This window comes from Alternaria postmessia (genome assembly GCF_024291825.1).
Source record: "Alternaria postmessia strain BMP 2775 chromosome Unknown scaffold_4, whole genome shotgun sequence".
In the NCBI taxonomy this organism is placed as follows: Eukaryota; Fungi; Ascomycota; class Dothideomycetes; order Pleosporales; family Pleosporaceae; genus Alternaria; species Alternaria postmessia.
In genome coordinates, this window is record NW_026260077.1 from 216,154 (window position 1) to 235,400 (window position 19,247).

Below are 19,247 nucleotides of genomic sequence, written 5' to 3' on the forward strand. Positions count from 1 at the left end.
TGTATAGCATACTCCTCACATCTGTGCGAACACTTCGTCCCAGTCTTCAAAAGCGAATGTTTCCTGAAGCGTGTTGCCAATTCCATCGAACATGTCGATGTTCTCGTAATTTCCATGGTGGGCAAAACCGTCCATTGCAGGAGCTGAGTTTGACAAGTCATTGCTGGTGCTATGGGCGGCCATGGATAGCTGCTGAAGTAGTTCATGGATGGTACGCGGTACTCCAGGAAGCTCAGTGTCGTGCCTCTCTAGTACAGGCAAAAGACCTTCGAGTACAGCCGAGCCTTTTGCAGCATGAATGGCAACCTCTGAGTGCTTCTTCAATTCCAGGAATGCCATTCTTAGAAGGTTGATGATTCGAAGTTTAGCATCGCCTCGGTAATCATGGGGATTCGCAAGCATGTCCAACGAGACATAGATAGCAGACGCGACCGTCGAAGCAGACACAACCCATACTAGTCTGTACATTCTAGGTGCGGGTGCTGCGTAATAATTCAGGATTCGGTTGGCCGACTGGAGAGCAAGGTGCCTGGAGTTTATCGGATCGTCCTCTGCATCTTTCGGGATTAACACACGCGCTATCGTCAGCGTTATGAAATCAAGAACGTAATGAATCAGATACCTCTGGAAAGGTATCCAGGGGTGCTGCGATTCCCAAATTCTATCATCTTCGTTGGCCGGAAAGCTTGGCGATAAGTGCAGAGGCAGATCTCGCCGGACAGTCTCAACCTCTTCTATGGCTTTTATGAACTTCAAGTTCGTTTGATGCGTGTTCGCTTTGATGTACAGATAAATGATGTAAGAAACACGGCACATGATCGAGTGGTAGTGCGCCGGAGAAGGGGGAGCCAAGGTATTTGATTCGTGGGAGGCGGGACTATCAGTCACGAGACCTCTAGGCAGTATATAATCATCTTGCCTGCTGATGGTCGAGACATAACAGCAAAAACTGGCGGGTGAGATCGAAGGGGGTCGTGACCAACTTGCGAGCCTATGGATTTTCAGTTACATGGGTTATACTGACAAGTACGCGAGCTGCAGGGCAGGTACATACCAGTCCCGAATGACACAAGCCCACCATAGCCGACGCCCTAGCTCTCGCTGAGAAGGGGTCGACCACTCCGGTCTCCGGCAGAGATCCCTGGAAATGTTTACTTCGTTGCCAAGCTTGTGCATATCAAGACACCGTGCCATATTGGTTGCAAACCCAGTAATCAGCCACTCTCGCTGATGTTCTCCGAAATTAGAATGACACAAGGTCAGTACTGAAAGAGCCTGAACCACGGGGAGCGACGGTGAACCTGCAAATCCATATCTTTCGAGCTCCTTTAGCGCAGCCTCATACCAGAGGCGTGACGTGTGAACTGCAATAGAGACGGGATCGGCCAAAGGCATGCCAAGTTGGGGAAGTTGGGTGACATCGGGGATTTCCTCCGGATCGGAATAGAGTATACCCACAGCCAGAACTGCAAGATAGACGACCAGCCATGGTCTTCGTTCGCGTTCGATGCCGGTCCCCAGTTGCGTACCTTGCCAAAAGTCTTCGTGTTCTCCGAAAAACACGTCGGCATCAACAGCGCAGTGCAGCCAGCCAAGTCTGTGTAGAGAGAAGGTAACGAGCTGTACGCTAGCGTCTTTACTAGGAAGCAACAGATAGATCGGATCCGCAGCAGGCTCATATAGGCTATCTATAAGATCTTTCTCGCCACCTTCGCGTGGGCCATTGGTCGTGATACCGATGTCGAATTGCTCAAAGGCCGGGACCAAGTCTTCGAGTGATGCCGACGGTGCCGAATAATCAGTAGATTCGCTGGTACGGCTGTGTGCACACGGCTTCGACAATGCAAGGGCAGTCTCAAGCTCAGCAATCTGTGCCCGCAAAGCGCCTCGTTCGCGCAGCAAATCCTCGAGTTGGACGTCTTCTGCGCTTCCCGCATCCGAATCGGCGTAGACGGTAAGCTGTCCCCTGACGCGCACGATCGGCCGACGGCAGGAATTCCCGGCATTGCGGCGCACGCAGGGGTTGCAGGGGCTCTTCTTGTCGCAACGAATTTTCCGACGACTACACTCGACACACGAGCGCGACACGCGCTGCGACGTCTTGATGCCCGTTTCGCTCATGGTATGTGACGTACGTGGTGTTGTTGATTTGCCGAGGAGCATGAGGCTCAAAATCCTCGGCGCAGTAAGTACGTACCCCGCATGTCTTTTCCCCCTACCTGGACCGGGCTAATTCCCCACACTGCACACCTCTCTTCGGCTTAGCCCGCGTCCCCCACAATCCGTTCGCATTCATATTGGACTGGACGGCCCAGTGCGGGCGAGGTCCGGGTGAGCACTGATATCGTGTCGCGTTCCAAGCCACCAAGGAACTGTCATGGCCCATTTGGCTGCGTCCGCTTCGGACCTTCAGATGCTACAAATTGTTCGAGATGTCTCTCTTTTTTGCATCAGCAGCTGCACACCATGGCGCTCCACGACACCAAGAATGAAGCGAGTGCTCACATCGAGATAGTTGACGCACACAAAAAAGCTGCGAGGCCAGTGGTCGGTACCATCAGATTGTACGATGAGGACGGCATTGTGCTGATCCCGACTCCAAGCAGAGATCCTAATGGTAAGTTACAGAGCCAGCAAAATCAACTCAGCTAATTAGTGAAGATCCTCTTAACCTTCCGAAATGGCAGAAGTACATCATTTTGATTATTGTCGGCCTCTACGCGGCTACCGGAAATCTGATGGCCAGTGGCATCACCGCCATTCTTCCCATTGTACAGGCCTCGTACGGTGGAAACCCAAAAACCAGCGACCTCGCAACTTGGCCGGCATTCTACATGGGTGTCGGAAACCTCCTCGCAATTCCTGTAGCTCATGCCGTTGGGCGTCGACCTGTTTACCTTATGTCAACCATCGTACTGTCATTCGGATGCCTCTGGTGCGCCTACAGTGGAAGCTTGGAGTCGCATATTGCAGGCAGAGATGTCATGTCGATCGCTGCTGGGCAGGCTGAGGCACTATGCCCGATCATCGTACAGGAAATCTTCTACCTTCACGAAAGAGGACACGTCATTGCTTGGTTTTGCTCGCTGCAGACACTTGGTACCGCAGCGCTAATTGTAGCAAGTTCTTATCTTGCCAATGATCTAGGCTGGAGGTGGTGGTACGGCGTCTTCGGGTGCCTGAGTGGGGCCATAGCCGTGCTCAGCATCATTTTCGTCGCAGAGACCAAGTACGAGCGCACCCTAGAGGCCCTGAGCGGGCAAGGCATCGAAGAAGAAGGCACGTTGGTTCCAGTCACTACCAACACTAAGCGCCCACTCGACACCGTCAACTACGCACCCCGTAGTTTCGTCAAAGACATGCTCCCCTGGAAAGGCCATGCACACTGGTCCAAGGCAATCGACTGCTGGAAGCAGATGTTTCAGATCATTTGGTTCCCCAACATTATCTGGTTGATCCTGATCAATTCTGCCGCCTTGGGCATCTACGTGCTCATGTCAGCGTTGTTCGCCGGTGTTCTAGTCCAACCGCCTTTTCTCTGGAATTTTGACATGCTCGGATACGTTTTCGCGGGACAGGTCGCCACCGCCGTTGCGGTACCCTTCTTCTGTGGCGCCCTGAGCGACTGGGTTGTCAAGTTGATGAGTAAGAGGAACGGCGGCGTTAGTCAACCTGAGTACCGTATGCTTGCTCTCATCATTCCGCTGGTCTCCATACTGATCTCGACAATCATCTACGGCATGACTGCCCAAAACCCCGCAGATTGGAGCTGGGCCGGTATCGCTGTAACACTCAACACCGAATACTTTGGCTTCGTCGGTATCGTAGTGTCAAGCTTTGTCTACTGCATGGACGCTTATCCTCAACGCATCGATGCCGCTCTTGTTCTCATTTGCTCGCTAAGAGGTTTTATTGGTTTCGGCATCTCTTTCGGGTCTATTGCTTTCGTGGAGAAAGCTGGGTACGAGGGTGCGTTCAACATTTGTGCAGGCATCATTGCAGCATTAATGTTTTTGGGTATCTTTGTTTACCTTTTCGGTGAGAAGATTCGTAAAATTACGCAGACATGTGCTCAGGATGAGTAAGTGGTTAGAAAGTGGCAGAATCACAAATGTGACGGAAGACGACCTACCTTATGGGTGCGGTATTTTCTGCAGGTGAATACCACCAAAGACTTTTGGAATGAGATACGAGAATGAAACAGTAATGCACGTTATCATACACTAAACTCTGCTTGACGGCCGGCCACAAGTGTTCGTGAACAGAAGTATATTTTTCACATGCCGTTGACAGTGTGGAAGGGTATCGCAATAACTCATTGAGCCGCCGCTCCACAAATGGCCAAGAACTCCTGTAGTATGCCCATACCGTCGTACGCCTTCTATGCTATTACTCGTACATCGTCATCGTATGGTCGTGATTGATGACTTCAGTCCTCTGCAAAGTCTTCTTTTGTATCCTCGTCCACTTCGCTCTCCTCGTAAGCTTTCGTAATAAAGGGGTGCTTGAGCGCTTCAGCCGCCGTGATGCGCTTTGCAGGATTGCATTCCAACAATTGGTACAGGAACTGGACAGCCTCCTTTTCATCTTCGTCCAGCTCCTTCTTCGGTTGTGTTTTATCGCCGGTGCGGCCTGTACACCATAGAATGATCTTCTCCAGACTATGTCCGCCCTCGCTGTAGCTGGGTACATTCGTCTCGAAAACCTGACCATGCAGAAGGGCTGTCTCCCGCATCTTTTTTCGTCCGAAAATGGTCGTGATCTCAAGAAGCGCGTCAATGTCGTCTGCACTGTGGAAGAACGGGAAGCGCTTTGAAAGCATGGTCAACAGAATGACACCGACACTCCAGACGTCGATGGAGACGGTTTGTTGAGTACACTTGAGCAGCACTTCAGGCGCACGGAAGCCTCGGGTACCTGCGCGGTTAGCACGACGACTGTTCCGCGTATCGTTCTTTGGGTAGGCGGAAGTGGTGTGGCCTGCCGACTGGGTCTGCGCATAGACACTGTGCGTGATCTTACGCCGGCGCTCTTCCTCCTCTAAATGGCAGGGGCAGTGGTGCCAGTCTGTACCCTCGCGCTCCGCGAGACCAAAGTCGACAAGAACTCCACGGGACTGCGACGTGTTGTAGAGAAAGTTGGTAGGTTTGACATCGCGATGAATGATTCCCTTCTGGTGTACCGCCGCTAGTGCTGTGAACAGACTCTTGAAGTAGCAGCGCATATGAGAGATGTCCATGTCGCGGTAATAATCGCGGAAGTCGCGGTGCTGGAAGTAGGGCAATACAGCAACAACCTGGTCCTGGTGGCGGAAGGCGGTAATGAGGGGACATACTGAGTCCGAATCCCTCAGATCATACAGCAGTTCGAGTTCGTTGAAGATGCGTATCGGACTGCTCGTGACGTAGATCTTCTTGATGGCGACGTAGTGGGGCTTTCGGGCGGATTGCCTCTTGTGTGCCAGGGGCATGGACTTGGTTCTCTCTCGCTCGTCGATGTCCCAGTTGTTGTTGTACTTTGTATACTCGAGGTCTTCAGCCTTGTACACGGTTGAGAAGGTTCCTGTGCGAAAGTATTAGTCGAGCCCGCTACCCTGCATGCCGCAAGCCAATAATATGAGACATACCCTCTCCAATGCGATTAATAAGTCGGAACCGCTTGTTGATACCGGCGAATGATTCTTCAAAGCGCGCCATGTCTTCTTGAACCGAGTCTTCGACTTCCTCGTCGCTGCTGTCGATGGTGCGCCCACTTTCTTCGAGCGGGTTCATGCTTTCGTCCTGGGTCACTTCGGCCTCGTCCTCCCTCATGTCGTCCTCATGAACGTCGATGGTCTCTGCATGGCGCAGTGATGTGCGTGCCTTTGCCATTGTAGTGGTGGCTTGTGAAGCTGTGTCGGACGATGCGCGAATCTTGTTCGCGGTGTGGACGGCAGACGCGTTGGACCCTGTCTTGCTAAGCCGAAAGGGGCATACTGATGACAGAACGCACGGGCCGATAAACACCCACGCGCTTTCGGGGCAGGTGCGACGGTTGCGGCCGCATCTTCGCTTTCACCGCGCAAACAACCCCACCCAACCCCGGCGCTCATTTCGTCGCTCCTTGTTTCTGATTCTTGATTTCCCCAAGCGACTCTGAACATCATGGACGACCGGGTGGATTTTGACATCAATGAGGCGGTCAAGCTGTTCGACAGCGACCCTGCTGAGATTCCCACCCCCGAAGCCCCGCAAGCGCTGCAAGACTGCGAAGATGAGCCAGAATCGCTGTCGTCGCCCGGATTGATCAACAGCGAACTGAACCCTGTGGTCGATGCTGTGGCAGAGAGCCCAGATGCGATCACTCGCAGCTCTGTATTTGATACGCTGCAATTCCTCTTGAAGTGCGTCCCCGCGTATCCAAAAGATACAAGAACATATGAGAGGGAGCCCAATAGTAACCTGTTCCGGCTATCTAGGCACTCGTCGCAAATACCACCCGCCATCCTGAGCAAGATCCTCGACCTCATAACCTCCGCCTTGTCCACGCAAGCCGACATCATCCACGCAGACCTCGAAGCCGAAGACCAAGATGCGATACCGCACCACAAGAACCTACTGGAAATGTACGGCTTCCTTCTCAGATGGACCATCTCCGCCGTCGAGACCAGGGCGCTCGAGAAATCAGCCTCTGCACCAGCAGCGAGGGGGCGGGGTAAGGCTGCAAAGCCCAAGTCTGGTGCTGGCAAGGACGTCGTTTGGGACGCCTCAGCACAGCTTGAGACGGCTCTCGATCGCATGAGCAAAGTACTAAGACTCAAGCTGGGTCGCATATTCGTCACCACGTCAGAGCGGGACACCTTCATTGGCCTCTTCACCAAGCCAGTATACCACATCCTCGAAAACGAGGCAAGAGTCAAGAACAATGCGATACGGAATCACTGCTTCAGGGTTTTGTGCTTTGCTGTCAAATCTCATGGACATGCTTACAGTACGTACGAGAAGCCTCTTGGGGGTGCTCATGCTGACACTTGTGGTAGCTGCCCAGACGTCCATCAACCAGAGCTTGACGTACTTCGAGCACCTGTCAGAACCCATGGCTGAATTTCTTTTCACGCTTGCCGATGCTTTCGACTACCCACAACTCACCGAGGATGTCTTGAAGGACATCAGTAGCAAAGAGTTCAGCTCTACCGACCTGAAGGGACCAAAATCCATCTCGACATTTCTTACTAAGATCTCCGAGCTCACTCCCCACCTCGTCATTCGCCAGATGACGTTGCTCGCGAATTTGCTCGATAGCGAATCATATACCCTTCGCTGTGCCCTTATCGAAGTCTGTGGAAATCTGATCATTATGCTTAGCAAGCTGAGCCAGGACGACCGCAGCGAGAATCACAAAGCGCAGATCCGTATCTTCTTCGACGTACTCGAGGACAGGTTCCTTGATATCAATCCCTATTGCCGGGCTCGAGTTATGCAGGTTTATATCAGGCTTTGCGATCTAGATCAGAAGTATACCAAGCGCAGACAGAAGGTCGCGGAACTTGCCGCGCGTAGTCTGGAAGACAAAAGCAGCAACGTACGTCGCAACGCAGTCAAGCTGCTCGCGAAGCTTATTTCAACTCACCCGTTTACTACCTTTGACGGTGGATTACTATCGAGCAAAGATTGGACACGGAGGTTGGACGATGTCGACGCTCAGATCAACGCCCTACAACCTCCGGAAGAGCTTCGAGAGCGTGCGCCTGGTGACCAGACTGTAGACGAGACTCTGCTACAAGACGCAACCCAAGCTGATAACGGAGATGACGAAGGACCAAAACATCCTTCCGAGATGTCCGAAGAAGAGAGAGCCGCTGCGATTGAGAAGGCGCAGAAGGATGCTGCAACTGCGCAAGAGCTTGAGAAATTCCAGGCAGTTCGCAAGTACTTACTTGAAGCGCTTAAGTTCATTGAAGTTATCGACGATGCCGCTGAGATTGTCACTCAGCTGTTGTCGTCCAAGAACAAGAGCGAAGTCATCGAGGCCATGGACTTCTTCGTGACTATCGACGCCTACAAGATCGCGAATGCTAAGCTCGGTATACGGAGGATGCTGCGCCTTATCTGGACCAAGGGCAATAGTGACGAAGGAAAGGGTGTTCAAACACACTTGCTGGAGTGCTACAAAGGCCTTTTCTTCGATGCGCCACCTGGATTCGATGCCAATGCAGTTGCCAACTATATCTCGAAAAACATGATCAGTCTTACATTTGGCACAACTCCCGCTGAACTCACGTCTCTCGAGCAACTTCTCAGTACCATGAAGAAACAGGGACTGGTCAACGAACTGGTCATTCAGAAGCTTTGGCAGATATATGGATACCAGAAGAAGGACATCTCCAAGAACCAGCGTCGTGGAGCGATCATTGTTCTTGGCATGTTGGCACTCTCATCTCCGGACATCATCCAACAAGAGATGGAAGCATGCCTACGGATCGGCCTTGGGGAGCTAGGTCGACGAGACTTAGGCCTAGCACGCTACACCTGCATAGCGCTGCGTCGCATGAGTCCTCCACCTGGAAGGCAGGCCGCGCACGACACACCGATACAGACCGTTAAGCTTCCAAACGATCACGCAGTTCTAGTCAGGTTAGCCGCTATAACCGAGATGACGTCGGATAGTAAGGAATGGTATGGCGTAGCGGAACAAGCCATTAGTGCCATCTATGTCCTTTCGAAACATCCGGACGTGCTGTGCTCCGAGATCATCCGCAAGGTCACAAAGCGAGTATTTGGGGGGCATGTCAAAGCTCAGTCGCGACCAACGTCGAGTTCCAGTGCCGCGGAACCAATGGAAATCGATGAGGAGATGCCCGATGCGCCTGCTATCGACGAACCACAGGCAAAGAAACAGAACTCTGCCCTTGCACTGTCCCAACTGCTCTTCGTCGTGGGACATATTGCTATCAAACAAATTGTTCACTTGGAGCTTTGTGAGCTTGAGTTTAAGCGCCGCAAGGCTGAAAAGGACAAGAAGACAGCAGCGACACCTCGGCAATCCATGGCTTCGTCAGGACCCACACCACTCAAGAAGGGTAGGAAGAGGGGATCTACGAAAGAGCCAACACCAGCGCCCGAGGAAGCTGATGATCTGGAACTTATGGCGGGAACGAATGAGGATGACTTCACCGAGGCCATCGCGCATGTGCGCGAACGCGAACTCCTATATGGCCCACACTCACTACTCGCGAATTTCGGTCCGCTCGTAGCAGACATTTGCGCCAACAACACATCGTACAATCACCCCACGCTGCAAGCGCAAGCTGCACTGTGCTTAGCCAAGCTCATGTGTGTCAGCTCAGAGTATTGTGAGACTAACCTTGCTTTGCTTCTTACCATCCTCGAACGAAGTCAAGATGCAGTTGTACGTAGCAATCTTGTCGTGGCACTTGGTGATATGGCCGTTTGTTTCAATCATCTCATTGATGAGAACACCGACTTCCTCTACCGCCGTCTGAACGACGGCGACCCCAGTGTCAAGCGGACATGTCTCATGACTCTCACTTTCCTGATTCTAGCTGGACAGGTCAAGGTCAAGGGTCAGCTAGGCGAGATGGCCAAGTGCCTTGAAGACAGCGACAAGAAGATCGCAGACATGGCACGCATGTTCTTCACTGAATTGTCAACCAAGGACAATGCTGTGTACAACCAGTTCATCGACATGTTCAGTGTACTTAGTGCCGATTCAGCGCTGAGCGAGGATTCACTGAAGAGGATTGTTAAGTTCTTGGCAGGATTTATCGAGAAGGTATGCTCACTTTTCCACCCTAAGCTTTTGTTCAGATACTGACTACTATCAGGACAAACACGCCAAACAGCTATCCGCAAAACTTGCGTCCAGGCTCCCACGAGCAGAGAATGAAAGGCAGTGGAACGACGTCGCGTACGCATTGGGTCAACTTCAGCACAAGGATGAAGAGATACAGAAAATGGTTTCGGAAGGTTTCAAGGTGGTTCAAGCAAACGCTTAAGCTGCGTTTTTGTGTTTCATGTTCGATTCTTTACGACTGTATGAACACAATGATACCCTGGGTTCGGTTGGATCGGGGTGGATAACCATTGGCGTTTGGGGTTGCATAGGGTACATCGATGTATATGACATATGATATGGTGTCTTCATTTTTCTAGCACAAGCAAAGGGTACTGCTTAAGCCATGAAGCCTGCACCTACAGCAAGGAAAGCCACCATCCATCCTACAATCGTCAAAGATGGTCGGTTCATATTCGCTGCACCTTTCAAAGAGTTAGTATGTGATAGCACCGACAAGGTATGCATTTGCTCACCTTCGTCGTCATCAGGGCTCGCAGATTCGCTCTGCTCCGCCGCACTTTCTGTCGGCGTCGCAGTCTCGCCGCTGGTACTCTGATTACGATAATCATTCTCTTCACCAAAGTAACAAGGAAAGCCGTGGCCTTCGACGTCAGACTCGGGAAAGACGTCAATGACACACTCTTTCCAAGCTTCCTGGTCTTCTTCTGCTACTTCGCAGTACCTGTCGAGTGATGGTGTCAGTATTGTGTCAATCAGATATTATCGGTTCATCGAAGCTGTAAGAAGAACAAGAGCGCAGACGATAATGGAAACAGGAGCAGTGTAGGGCAAGAGATGAAGAGAATGGAAAAGACATACTGTACACAACCCCCATAAACATGGATCTCAGCACCTTCCTTGCAGCATGACGATAGATTGGGAATGGTTTCGTTGTGGTTATAGGCGCAGTAGGGTGGTGCAACGTCCGCAGGACGCAAACTCCATGAACCAAAGGGGGAGCAGTTTGATATGACGAAGTCACTGGGGCCGGGACTGTTGGGGAGGGTAGGAGTAGGTAGTTCGGAGATGGGAATGTTGGTACTGAATAGTTCTATGCTTGTAGCTGCAGACATGACTGGTAACACAACATGGATGAGAAAAGTGATTGGTATGGGAGATGTAGCGATCAGTCAAGACGAACAACAATGAATGCTGATTCTCATCGTCCCTACTTGTACCCCATCGACAATACAAGGCGACCCATGTGCGTCAGTCGATATCTTACCTGCTTGCTTGTTCATCTGGTCCTAACATTCAATTTGATTTGACGTCACGAAATTGCACCTGATCAAATACACCCACCTTGCATCCTTCGCGTCTGGTATTGTATCATAGCCAGTCGGATCTCCGGCAAACGCCTGCTAAGCAGCCAAGGTCGGCTGTGGTGGTGCTATACATAAGTGGGATTTTAACCGTTGAGGAGTAGCACCAAGTGGTATGCCAATGAGGATCACAGCCCAACAGCGAATGCTGAAAGGAGTAATGGGAGCGCTGACCGCAATGTCACCAAATCGATATGTCTGTTTCGCGCATGATGATCCTCCGTTTGTGTCCTTCGTGTTTACCGTTGTATTGGAACAAGACAGGCCGGATATCCGGCAAACGCCTCTTGACCAGCCACTATATATATAAGCGACCCTGTAGATATCCAGCTAGGATTCCTAGTGCCAGAACAGTACACCTATTACGATGGAAATCCACCACACTCCCCAAAAGCAAAAGCCTGGAGAAACCATGGGAATTTCGGATGCCGGCACGCCAAGATTTTTGACAGCGGATCGTAAAAGGGAAATCTGGGGCAGCATGGGCGGTAGCACGCCCAACCACTATCACTTCTCTATGTACTAAAATGTCATGTCGGTCTAACTTATTGTCTTGATGGTTTGGTTACTTGCTATTTTATGCTTACACCGGTAGGACGTTTCAATGTCATGCATGGCATGGTCTCTTTCGGATCTGTACAACGGTTCTAAGCGCCAAGGACTTCGTTCGACAGACTGATGGTGACGTAGTAAGACAGATGAGAGCCAATGTGAAAGCCGAGCGTTGATCATAACCGAACGCTGCGGATCTCTGTGGGCGATAATTACCATCAAGGAGAACGTAGGGGTTGAACGATGCGCTGCCATTACTCACCGTGTAGGCAGTTTTGGCTATGTCTGATGTGTACACAATATGTTCTACAAAGTTTCCCTCAACATCTGCCTCATGCGGTCTGCTTCCTTGCAGCTTTAACTTTGCTCTCCGCCTCAACTTCTGCTTTCGTCTTCTTGCCCTGCTCCACTCTTCTCGTCTTTGCCGTCTTCTGTTGACCAGCCTGTCCATCGTGCGCCTCAGCCCGTGCCTTCTCTGCCTCAGTGTGTCTCCTCATTGCCTCCATGGCTTCCTCAAGAGTTGGTATTTCTAAGCCCTGCTTCCTTGCCTGCGCCAATCTCTGGATGCTCGTCTGTCTTCCCCGCTCCGCTGCCCTTACGTCCTTCAATAATCGCTCTTTGACGCGTTGTTCGTCTAATTGTGCTTGGGAGAGGACTGGTGGTCGGTTTTCTACGGGTTCGCCAAAGGGCGCGACGATGGATGTTACGACGTGGTGGATGACTTTGGAGGTGCGGTGTCCGGATGTTATGCGCACGATGTCTCCTTCCACGACGGAATTGTTAGGGTCGCGGGCTATGTATGTTTTGGGGGCTGGGAAGTGCTGTTTTATCGTCAGCACTGGCATGGTCTTGTGTGCGATCTTCGAGCCAACGCACTTTTCTGAACTTCTTATTCCATTCTTGTTCTGCGACGCGCACCCGTACCGCTTTGGACATCTTGCCCGCCGAGACTACGACGCCAACTTTATGACTCGTGAGGCATTGTGGGACGATTGGTTTTCCGGCTACCGCTTTGGTCGCTATCGACGCCATGGTGGGTGGGTGGATGTGCAGTTGGGTGAGGGTGGTGTGGTGATTGCGGAGGTCCTGCGGAGGTTTCCTAGCGCGGGATGCGCACGCAAAAGTTTATTTCAAGGGCCGTATAGTAAGACGGCAACTCAATACGTCCTCGTATCGTGTCTGATCGCGGGTCGGAGGCGTGAGCGGTGGTGCAGCCTCAATTGACTGCTGTCGCGCCGGAATTGCTACGCATGAAAAGTGAAGTCGGTAATGCCAAGGCTTAACTCCGATTGGTCGCATAATCAACGTTACTGCTATCGTGTCCCATTCGCAACTTCCCCATTTCAAGTCACTTTCCATTCACAACACTCCATTTCCTTCTTTTTGGCGTCGCTTGCTCTCGCCTCGTATCTGCGAACTCATGTAGACGTTTGCCCTTGCAATTACATCGGATACTTATATTCCGTCCACTCACTTTCGCAACTTCGACATCGCCGTCGGCGCGATTCATAGTACAAGATGCTCCTACGGATAGCGCTGTTCTTTGTGGTCGCCTGTTTAGCACTTCTAGTTGTTGGCGCAGAGGATTACTACAAGGTATGCAGAGAGCACATTTGTGTTTGCTTTGGTCTTCACTTCACTTCCAAGTTGAAGCGTGTTGGCTAACATAGATGATGTAGCTACTGGGCCTCAAGAAAGATGCCTCAGATCGCGAGATCAAGAAGGCCTATCGAACGCTGAGCAAGAAGTACCACCCAGACAAGAACCCGTACGGCTACAAGTCCTAGAATCCTGCCTAGATCTCTAACCTTTTACAGTGGTGACGATGAGGCGGGCAAGAAGTTCGTCGAGGTAGCTGAAGCCTACGAGGTTCTTAGTGAAAAGGAAACACGGAAGATCTACGACCAATACGGCCACGATGGTATCCAACAGCACAAGCAAGGCGGCGGTCCACGTCAACACGATCCCTTCGACCTCTTCTCGCGCTTCTTCGGCGGCTCAGGACACTTCGGACATCAAGGAGGAGAGCGCCGAGGGCCAAACATGGAAGTGCGAGTATCACTGCCACTCCGCGACTTTTACAACGGCCGAAAGACGGAGTTCACAATCGAGAAACAGGCGATATGCTCGGCCTGCGAGGGCTCAGGCTCCGAAGATGGGCATGTAGAGACATGTGGCACATGCGGTGGACGCGGTGTCAGGATCCAACGACAACAACTCGCACCCGGCCTATTCCAGCAAGTACAGATGCATTGCGACCAATGTCACGGTAAAGGAAAGACGATCAAGCATCCATGCCCTGTCTGCAGTGGTAGCAGAGTTATCCGTGAAGCCGAAACTCACACTCTCGAAATCGAGAAGGGCATGTCCAAGGGTGTACGCGTCACCTACGAGAACGAAGCGGATGAAAGCCCCGATTACGTTGCCGGCGACCTCATCGTACACCTCACTGAGGCGGAGCCTGCAATGGGAGAACAAGAGCACGAGCGCACAGACGGAACTTTCTTCAGGAGACGAGGTAAAGATCTCTTCTGGCGCGAAGTTCTTTCCCTTCGTGAGGCATGGATGGGTGGTTGGACACGTAACGTGACACACCTGGACGGCCACATTGTCCAACTTTCCCGTAAACGTGGCGAGGTCGTTCAACCCAATCTCGTTGAGATCGTCAAAGAAGAAGGTATGCCAATATGGCACCAACACCTCGAAAACAACGAGGGTCTGCAGTATGGTGACTTGCATGTTGAATACGTGGTCGTACTACCCGATCAAATGGAAAAGAGTATGGAGAAGGAATTTTGGAGTGTCTGGGAGAAGTATCGTGCGAAGAAGGGCGTCAGCATCGATGCCGAGTTGAATAGGCCACAGGAACCTATCAAGATGCCCGAACCAGATGCGCACGACGAGTTATAGGACATACTCCAGAAGTGGATGCCTTCGGCTTACTCACAGCGCATAGGAGACACATGGAAGAGGATGCTGAGATGAGCGATGTGTTCAGTGCTTGTATGAATTAAGCGTGGTATACCCGGTGATGATGCGGAGTTGGGGAGTCGCTTGCGGCATCGATTTGGTACATAGACCGCTTTCTGATATATTAGAACAATACATATATATATATTCTTGAGTTCGTACGGAATGGATCTTTCAGAATATTTAATAGTTGTGGCCATCACTAGTTGAAGAGCGTGTGCTCTATAATCGCTTGTCGCTTCAACCCGTCTCCAAAAGCCGTGGGGTGCGCACGTGGATCTTTGGAAACTTCGAAAGCTTCTCAACACCGCGAGAGTGGTAAGTCGATACACTCATGCGTGTGTGGCTAGTGAAATAGCTATATCACCAACGAAGAGCAAAACACTTGAATTAACAATTGAGCTGGTTATCGAAGCTCGCTGCGGACCCATCTAGCATTCTAGTTATGATTCAAACTCGAAGTGGTGTGTGGGCTTACACCACGAACGACCTGCTTGCCAACTGTAGAAGGAGAGACAAATCCAATCACGATCTATTCTTTGTTTTTTCGAGGAGGATAGTTCCACATGAGTGGATTGAAGTCAAACGTCGAGTAATAAAACTAGAGGGAGCGAGTATGGAAGGAGCGACTCAGGAGGCGTTTGTAGGTTGACCAGCTTTTAGATGCAAACACGCCTCTGCTAAGATCGTCCCCGTAGCCTTGTGCACATTACAAGCAGATAGTATGAACGCGAGCGGAACTAGCCACTTACTGAGCTGTGTTGCAGATGTCGAGTGAAGCTTGGATTAGGTTGTTCATGAAGGCGGATGCAGTGCGGCAGATCGTTCGACGCGTAGTCGAGACGACCCCACGGGCAGCGAAGAAGGTCAGACCAAGCATTAGCAGTTTGACCCACTTTTGTCTTAGTGCGTTTGGTGATTGGCTTAATGAAGATCTTAGCTGCACCCTGAGCGAACATGCAGCTTCCCGTTACACAAACATCCCACACTGGCGCCAAACTTCAGCTGATCGTCCCGCATAGAAGCCTGCATTGTAAAGTCTCTTGACCTCTGAAGATGGTGGTGAATGATCGCTTCACACCATGATGGCATGATTGTATCCTCGTCAGGTTTCTGAGTATGGTATCCTTCAGGATTCGAGGACTAAAGCCTGCTTTTAGCCATCGCCGCTGGCAACAACCCATAGGGTGCGGGATTTAAGGAAATGCGACATTTTCCTTTGCGGCGCCGAAAAGCAAGCTCTACGAGTTACATACCCCGCGCGCCGACGCTCAAAGAAAAATGCCGCAGTGCTGCGCCTTCCTGCCTAAACATGATCCAGCTAACTACACGTGGGCAATTTGCTCTCACGATAAGCACAAGGCTAAGAGCCAACCAAAGCTTTGCGCCGGTAGCAGGAGCTTGTTACTCGATGAGATTGTCAGACAGCCACAGCCCTAGCAAGATAACGGGATGGTATAAGTCTTGCGAGAGTGCTTTACTGTCTTCGCGTACAACTCCCACAGCCTAATATGGATACCTCAATTCATTTCGCAGATGCAGAGGTGCATCCAGTTCGGACGCAGTCCGTGGGTGGAGTGTACCCTATGCGCTCACGCACGAAGTCGCATGTGAACAGGACTTCCGTAGATGCGAAGATTAGCGAACTGGAAGACGCGGAAGACGAGGATGCTGGTCTGCGCGATGAGCGCGATTTTAAACGCAGCCAGGTAAGGGCGTACACGACTGGTGCGAAACCAGCCTACTGACAGGACGCAGGTATTCAGTCTCACACAGATCCTCGTCCTCGCGTACCAATCTACCGGTGTCATCTATGGCGACATTGGGACATCCCCCCTCTATGTTTACTCCTCGACGTTTACAGAGGCTCCTACTCGAATCAACCTGCTTGGTGCTTTGTCGCTGATACTATGGTCTGTCACCTTGATGGTCACTGTCAAATACGTCTTGATTATTCTGCACGCCGACAACGATGGAGAGGGTGGTACATTCAGCACATACTCTCTCCTCTCAAAATATGTATGCTGCTCAAACTCACACATGATCTTCGGCCACTAATGCATGCAGGCGAACATTGCCAACAGAGATCCTCGTGAAGCTACCCTGATACGTGAGTGTGCTTCCTGCACTAGTTCCTCATCTATACTGACTCTTTTGGCAGGCATGCAGCGACACAATACCAATGATCTGGGCCGGTCCACGAGAAATATTCGCTCAACGATCGAAAAGTCCAAGTTCTTTCGCGGCTTGCTGCAGGTCATTGGCGTACTCGCCGTATCGATGGTCATGGCTGATGGCGTGCTGACTCCTGCTCAATCCGTCTTGGGCGCCGTACAAGGTCTCAACGTCGTGAAGCCCGACATCGAGAAGTCTACTATTATCGGTGTTACATGCGCTATTCTTGTTCTTTTGTTCGTCGTACAGCCGCTTGGTATTTCGAAACTAACGTTCGTCTTCTCACCCATTGTCATTTTATGGCTGGCCTTGAACGCTGGATTCGGTATATACAACTTGGCCAAGTAAGTATTCTTGTTGCATCATAGTACCCCTGACTAATAATCCTAGGCACGATCATACGATCTTGAAGGCTTTCAACCCTTTCTATGCGTTCGACTACCTGATAAGAAACAAGTATGAAGGATGGAGGAGCCTTGGGGGTATACTCCTCGCCTTCACTGGTGTTGAAGCTCTGTTTGCCGATATTGGAGCTTTCAGTCGTCGTGCGGTTCAGATCAGTTGGCTTGGATACGCTTATCCTTGTCTTCTCCTTGCCTACAGCGGTCAGGCTGCGTACATCAGTGTACACCCAGAGGCCTACTCCAACCCTTTCTATAACTGTGCTCCGCCGGGATGGCTCATTTTCTCGCTCATCGTAGCTATCGCGGCTGCCATTGTCGCGTCACAGGCTATGATCACTGCGACATTCCAGCTCCTTACCCAGATCATGAAGCTCTCTTACTTCCCCCAGATCAAGGTTGTTCACACTTCGACAACCTACCATGGACAGTTGTACATTCCAAGCATCAACTGGCTTCTTATGATCGGCACTGTCCTTGTTGCTGCCATCTACAACAACACAACATCCTTGGGTAATGCCTACGGTGTATGCGTAATGTTCGTCACGTTCTTCGACACGTGCATGGTCACGCTTGTTGCAATCTTGGTGTGGCGCATCAAACCATATTTCGTGCTTCTTCCGTGGCTTACTATCGCTGCTCTGGACGGCGCATACCTATCCTCGGCACTTACCAAAGTACCAGATGGAGCCTGGTTCACTATTCTTCTGGCCTGTCTTCTCGGATCCATATTTATTCTCTGGCGTTTCGGCAAAGAGCAACAGTGGGGTGCGGAAGCTAGCGATCGCTTCCCAACAACACACTTCGTCAAGACATTACAAGACGGCCGCCTTGAATTGACCGAGATGTTTGGCAGCAAATCAGTCGGAACCATGGAGGGTTTCGGAATCTTCTTCGACAAAGCTGGCGAAACGACCCCTATTGTCTTTAGTCAGTTCATTCGAAAGCTGGTGACGATCCCCGAAGTTATCGTTTTCTTTCATCTTCGGCCGCTAGAGGTACCTTTCGTTGCCCCGGATAATCGGTACAGCGTATCACGACTAGCAATTCCCAACTGCTACCGCCTAGTAGTACGCCATGGGTATATGGACGAAGTCATCACACCAGATTTGGCCTCCCTCATCTATGAGAAGGTTCGCAACCACATCGTCGCACGAGCTCTTGAACGCGAAGGTGAGATACCTACGAAGGCTACAGGCGTTCAGACTGAAAAGAACGGTACCGTTGAGACTGTTGCTGGAAGCGGCATATCCACTCCAACACGCAGCTCAACGACTTCTGCGCGCTTAGAAGCCCTCGAACGCGCATACAACCACGAGGTATTGTACATCATCGGCAAAGAAACGATGAAGATCAAGGTTGGCACAAACATCATCAGACGGTTCTTCCTAAATGCTTTCTTGTTCATTCGGGAGAACTCGAGGGCGAAGATTGCTAGTTTGAGTGTTCCGATGGACAAGGTTATTGAGGTTGGTTTTGTTAAGGATGTCTGATTTAGGCATTCGTTACCTGGCAATATGAGGCCAGCAGATTTCATCATATACGGGTGCGTTTGCATACGAATCCATATAAAAAATATTGAACTCACAATACTATGAGATATTGGTTTCTGTCTTCTCGATTGCAAGTGCTAACGTATTACATTGGTGTGCCTTCCAAAACGTCATTCGGTCTCTTTACGCTCCGCCTCATTCTGACCAATTTCACGTGGCTCTTTTCGACCCCCAAAGGCTTGTCTTCATGCGCAGTTTGGCGAAAGTGGTATCGCTTGTGCGCACCAACATTGCCAAGGCGGAGGCGCCGTTACCTTGCCGCGTGTCACGTCGTCACGGTCATAGCTGTCCACTCCGCTCCGCTCACTCCGTCATCTTCAGCAGTTCCTCGCGTTCCGAGAACGCGTATCGCCCGAGATGGTGGGTTCTAATTACTCGTGATCAGCGTCTACATTTCCAAAGATGGCGACAAAGACATGTGGCTTTACAAGGTCCACGTT

The 19,247-nt window shown here is 51.1% G+C and overlaps 8 protein-coding genes across 8 annotated transcripts; 4 read left to right on the forward strand and 4 right to left on the reverse strand.

The window, feature by feature from the left end:
• Nucleotides 1–15: 15 nt before the first annotated feature.
• Nucleotides 16–2,121, reverse strand: J4E82_001101 (uncharacterized protein; the record flags this gene model as incomplete). Its single annotated transcript, XM_051727418.1, has 2 exons — nucleotides 16–991; nucleotides 1,055–2,121. 2 exons carry the CDS (start codon nucleotides 2,119–2,121, stop codon nucleotides 16–18), a joined length of 2,043 nt encoding a protein of 680 aa, XP_051592731.1.
• A 345-nt stretch (nucleotides 2,122–2,466) lies between these two features.
• J4E82_001102 (uncharacterized protein) lies at nucleotides 2,467–4,085 on the forward strand (the record flags this gene model as incomplete). The annotated part of the gene is made up of 2 exons (XM_051727419.1): nucleotides 2,467–2,617; nucleotides 2,662–4,085. The coding sequence occupies 2 exons, from the start codon at nucleotides 2,467–2,469 to the stop codon at nucleotides 4,083–4,085; spliced, it is 1,575 nt and encodes a 524-aa protein (XP_051592732.1).
• A 344-nt stretch (nucleotides 4,086–4,429) lies between these two features.
• J4E82_001103 (uncharacterized protein) lies at nucleotides 4,430–5,870 on the reverse strand (the record flags this gene model as incomplete). Its single annotated transcript, XM_051727420.1, has 2 exons — nucleotides 4,430–5,562; nucleotides 5,627–5,870. 2 exons carry the CDS (start codon nucleotides 5,868–5,870, stop codon nucleotides 4,430–4,432), a joined length of 1,377 nt encoding a protein of 458 aa, XP_051592733.1.
• A 273-nt stretch (nucleotides 5,871–6,143) lies between these two features.
• Nucleotides 6,144–9,994, forward strand: J4E82_001104 (uncharacterized protein; the record flags this gene model as incomplete). Its single annotated transcript, XM_051727421.1, has 4 exons — nucleotides 6,144–6,382; nucleotides 6,458–6,969; nucleotides 7,019–9,771; nucleotides 9,824–9,994. 4 exons carry the CDS (start codon nucleotides 6,144–6,146, stop codon nucleotides 9,992–9,994), a joined length of 3,675 nt encoding a protein of 1,224 aa, XP_051592734.1.
• A 176-nt stretch (nucleotides 9,995–10,170) lies between these two features.
• On the reverse strand, nucleotides 10,171–10,907 carry J4E82_001105 (uncharacterized protein; the record flags this gene model as incomplete). The annotated part of the gene is made up of 3 exons (XM_051727422.1): nucleotides 10,171–10,256; nucleotides 10,308–10,516; nucleotides 10,654–10,907. 3 exons carry the CDS (start codon nucleotides 10,905–10,907, stop codon nucleotides 10,171–10,173), a joined length of 549 nt encoding a protein of 182 aa, XP_051592735.1.
• Nucleotides 10,908–12,040: 1,133 nt separating this feature from the next.
• On the reverse strand, nucleotides 12,041–12,740 carry J4E82_001106 (uncharacterized protein; the record flags this gene model as incomplete). The annotated part of the gene is made up of 2 exons (XM_051727423.1): nucleotides 12,041–12,529; nucleotides 12,585–12,740. The coding sequence occupies 2 exons, from the start codon at nucleotides 12,738–12,740 to the stop codon at nucleotides 12,041–12,043; spliced, it is 645 nt and encodes a 214-aa protein (XP_051592736.1).
• Nucleotides 12,741–13,226: 486 nt separating this feature from the next.
• J4E82_001107 (uncharacterized protein) lies at nucleotides 13,227–14,618 on the forward strand (the record flags this gene model as incomplete). Its single annotated transcript, XM_051727424.1, has 3 exons — nucleotides 13,227–13,304; nucleotides 13,388–13,476; nucleotides 13,526–14,618. 3 exons carry the CDS (start codon nucleotides 13,227–13,229, stop codon nucleotides 14,616–14,618), a joined length of 1,260 nt encoding a protein of 419 aa, XP_051592737.1.
• A 1,571-nt stretch (nucleotides 14,619–16,189) lies between these two features.
• On the forward strand, nucleotides 16,190–18,747 carry J4E82_001108 (uncharacterized protein; the record flags this gene model as incomplete). Its single annotated transcript, XM_051727425.1, has 5 exons — nucleotides 16,190–16,387; nucleotides 16,437–16,697; nucleotides 16,746–16,788; nucleotides 16,840–17,197; nucleotides 17,244–18,747. The coding sequence occupies 5 exons, from the start codon at nucleotides 16,190–16,192 to the stop codon at nucleotides 18,745–18,747; spliced, it is 2,364 nt and encodes a 787-aa protein (XP_051592738.1).
• Nucleotides 18,748–19,247: the final 500 nt, after the last annotated feature.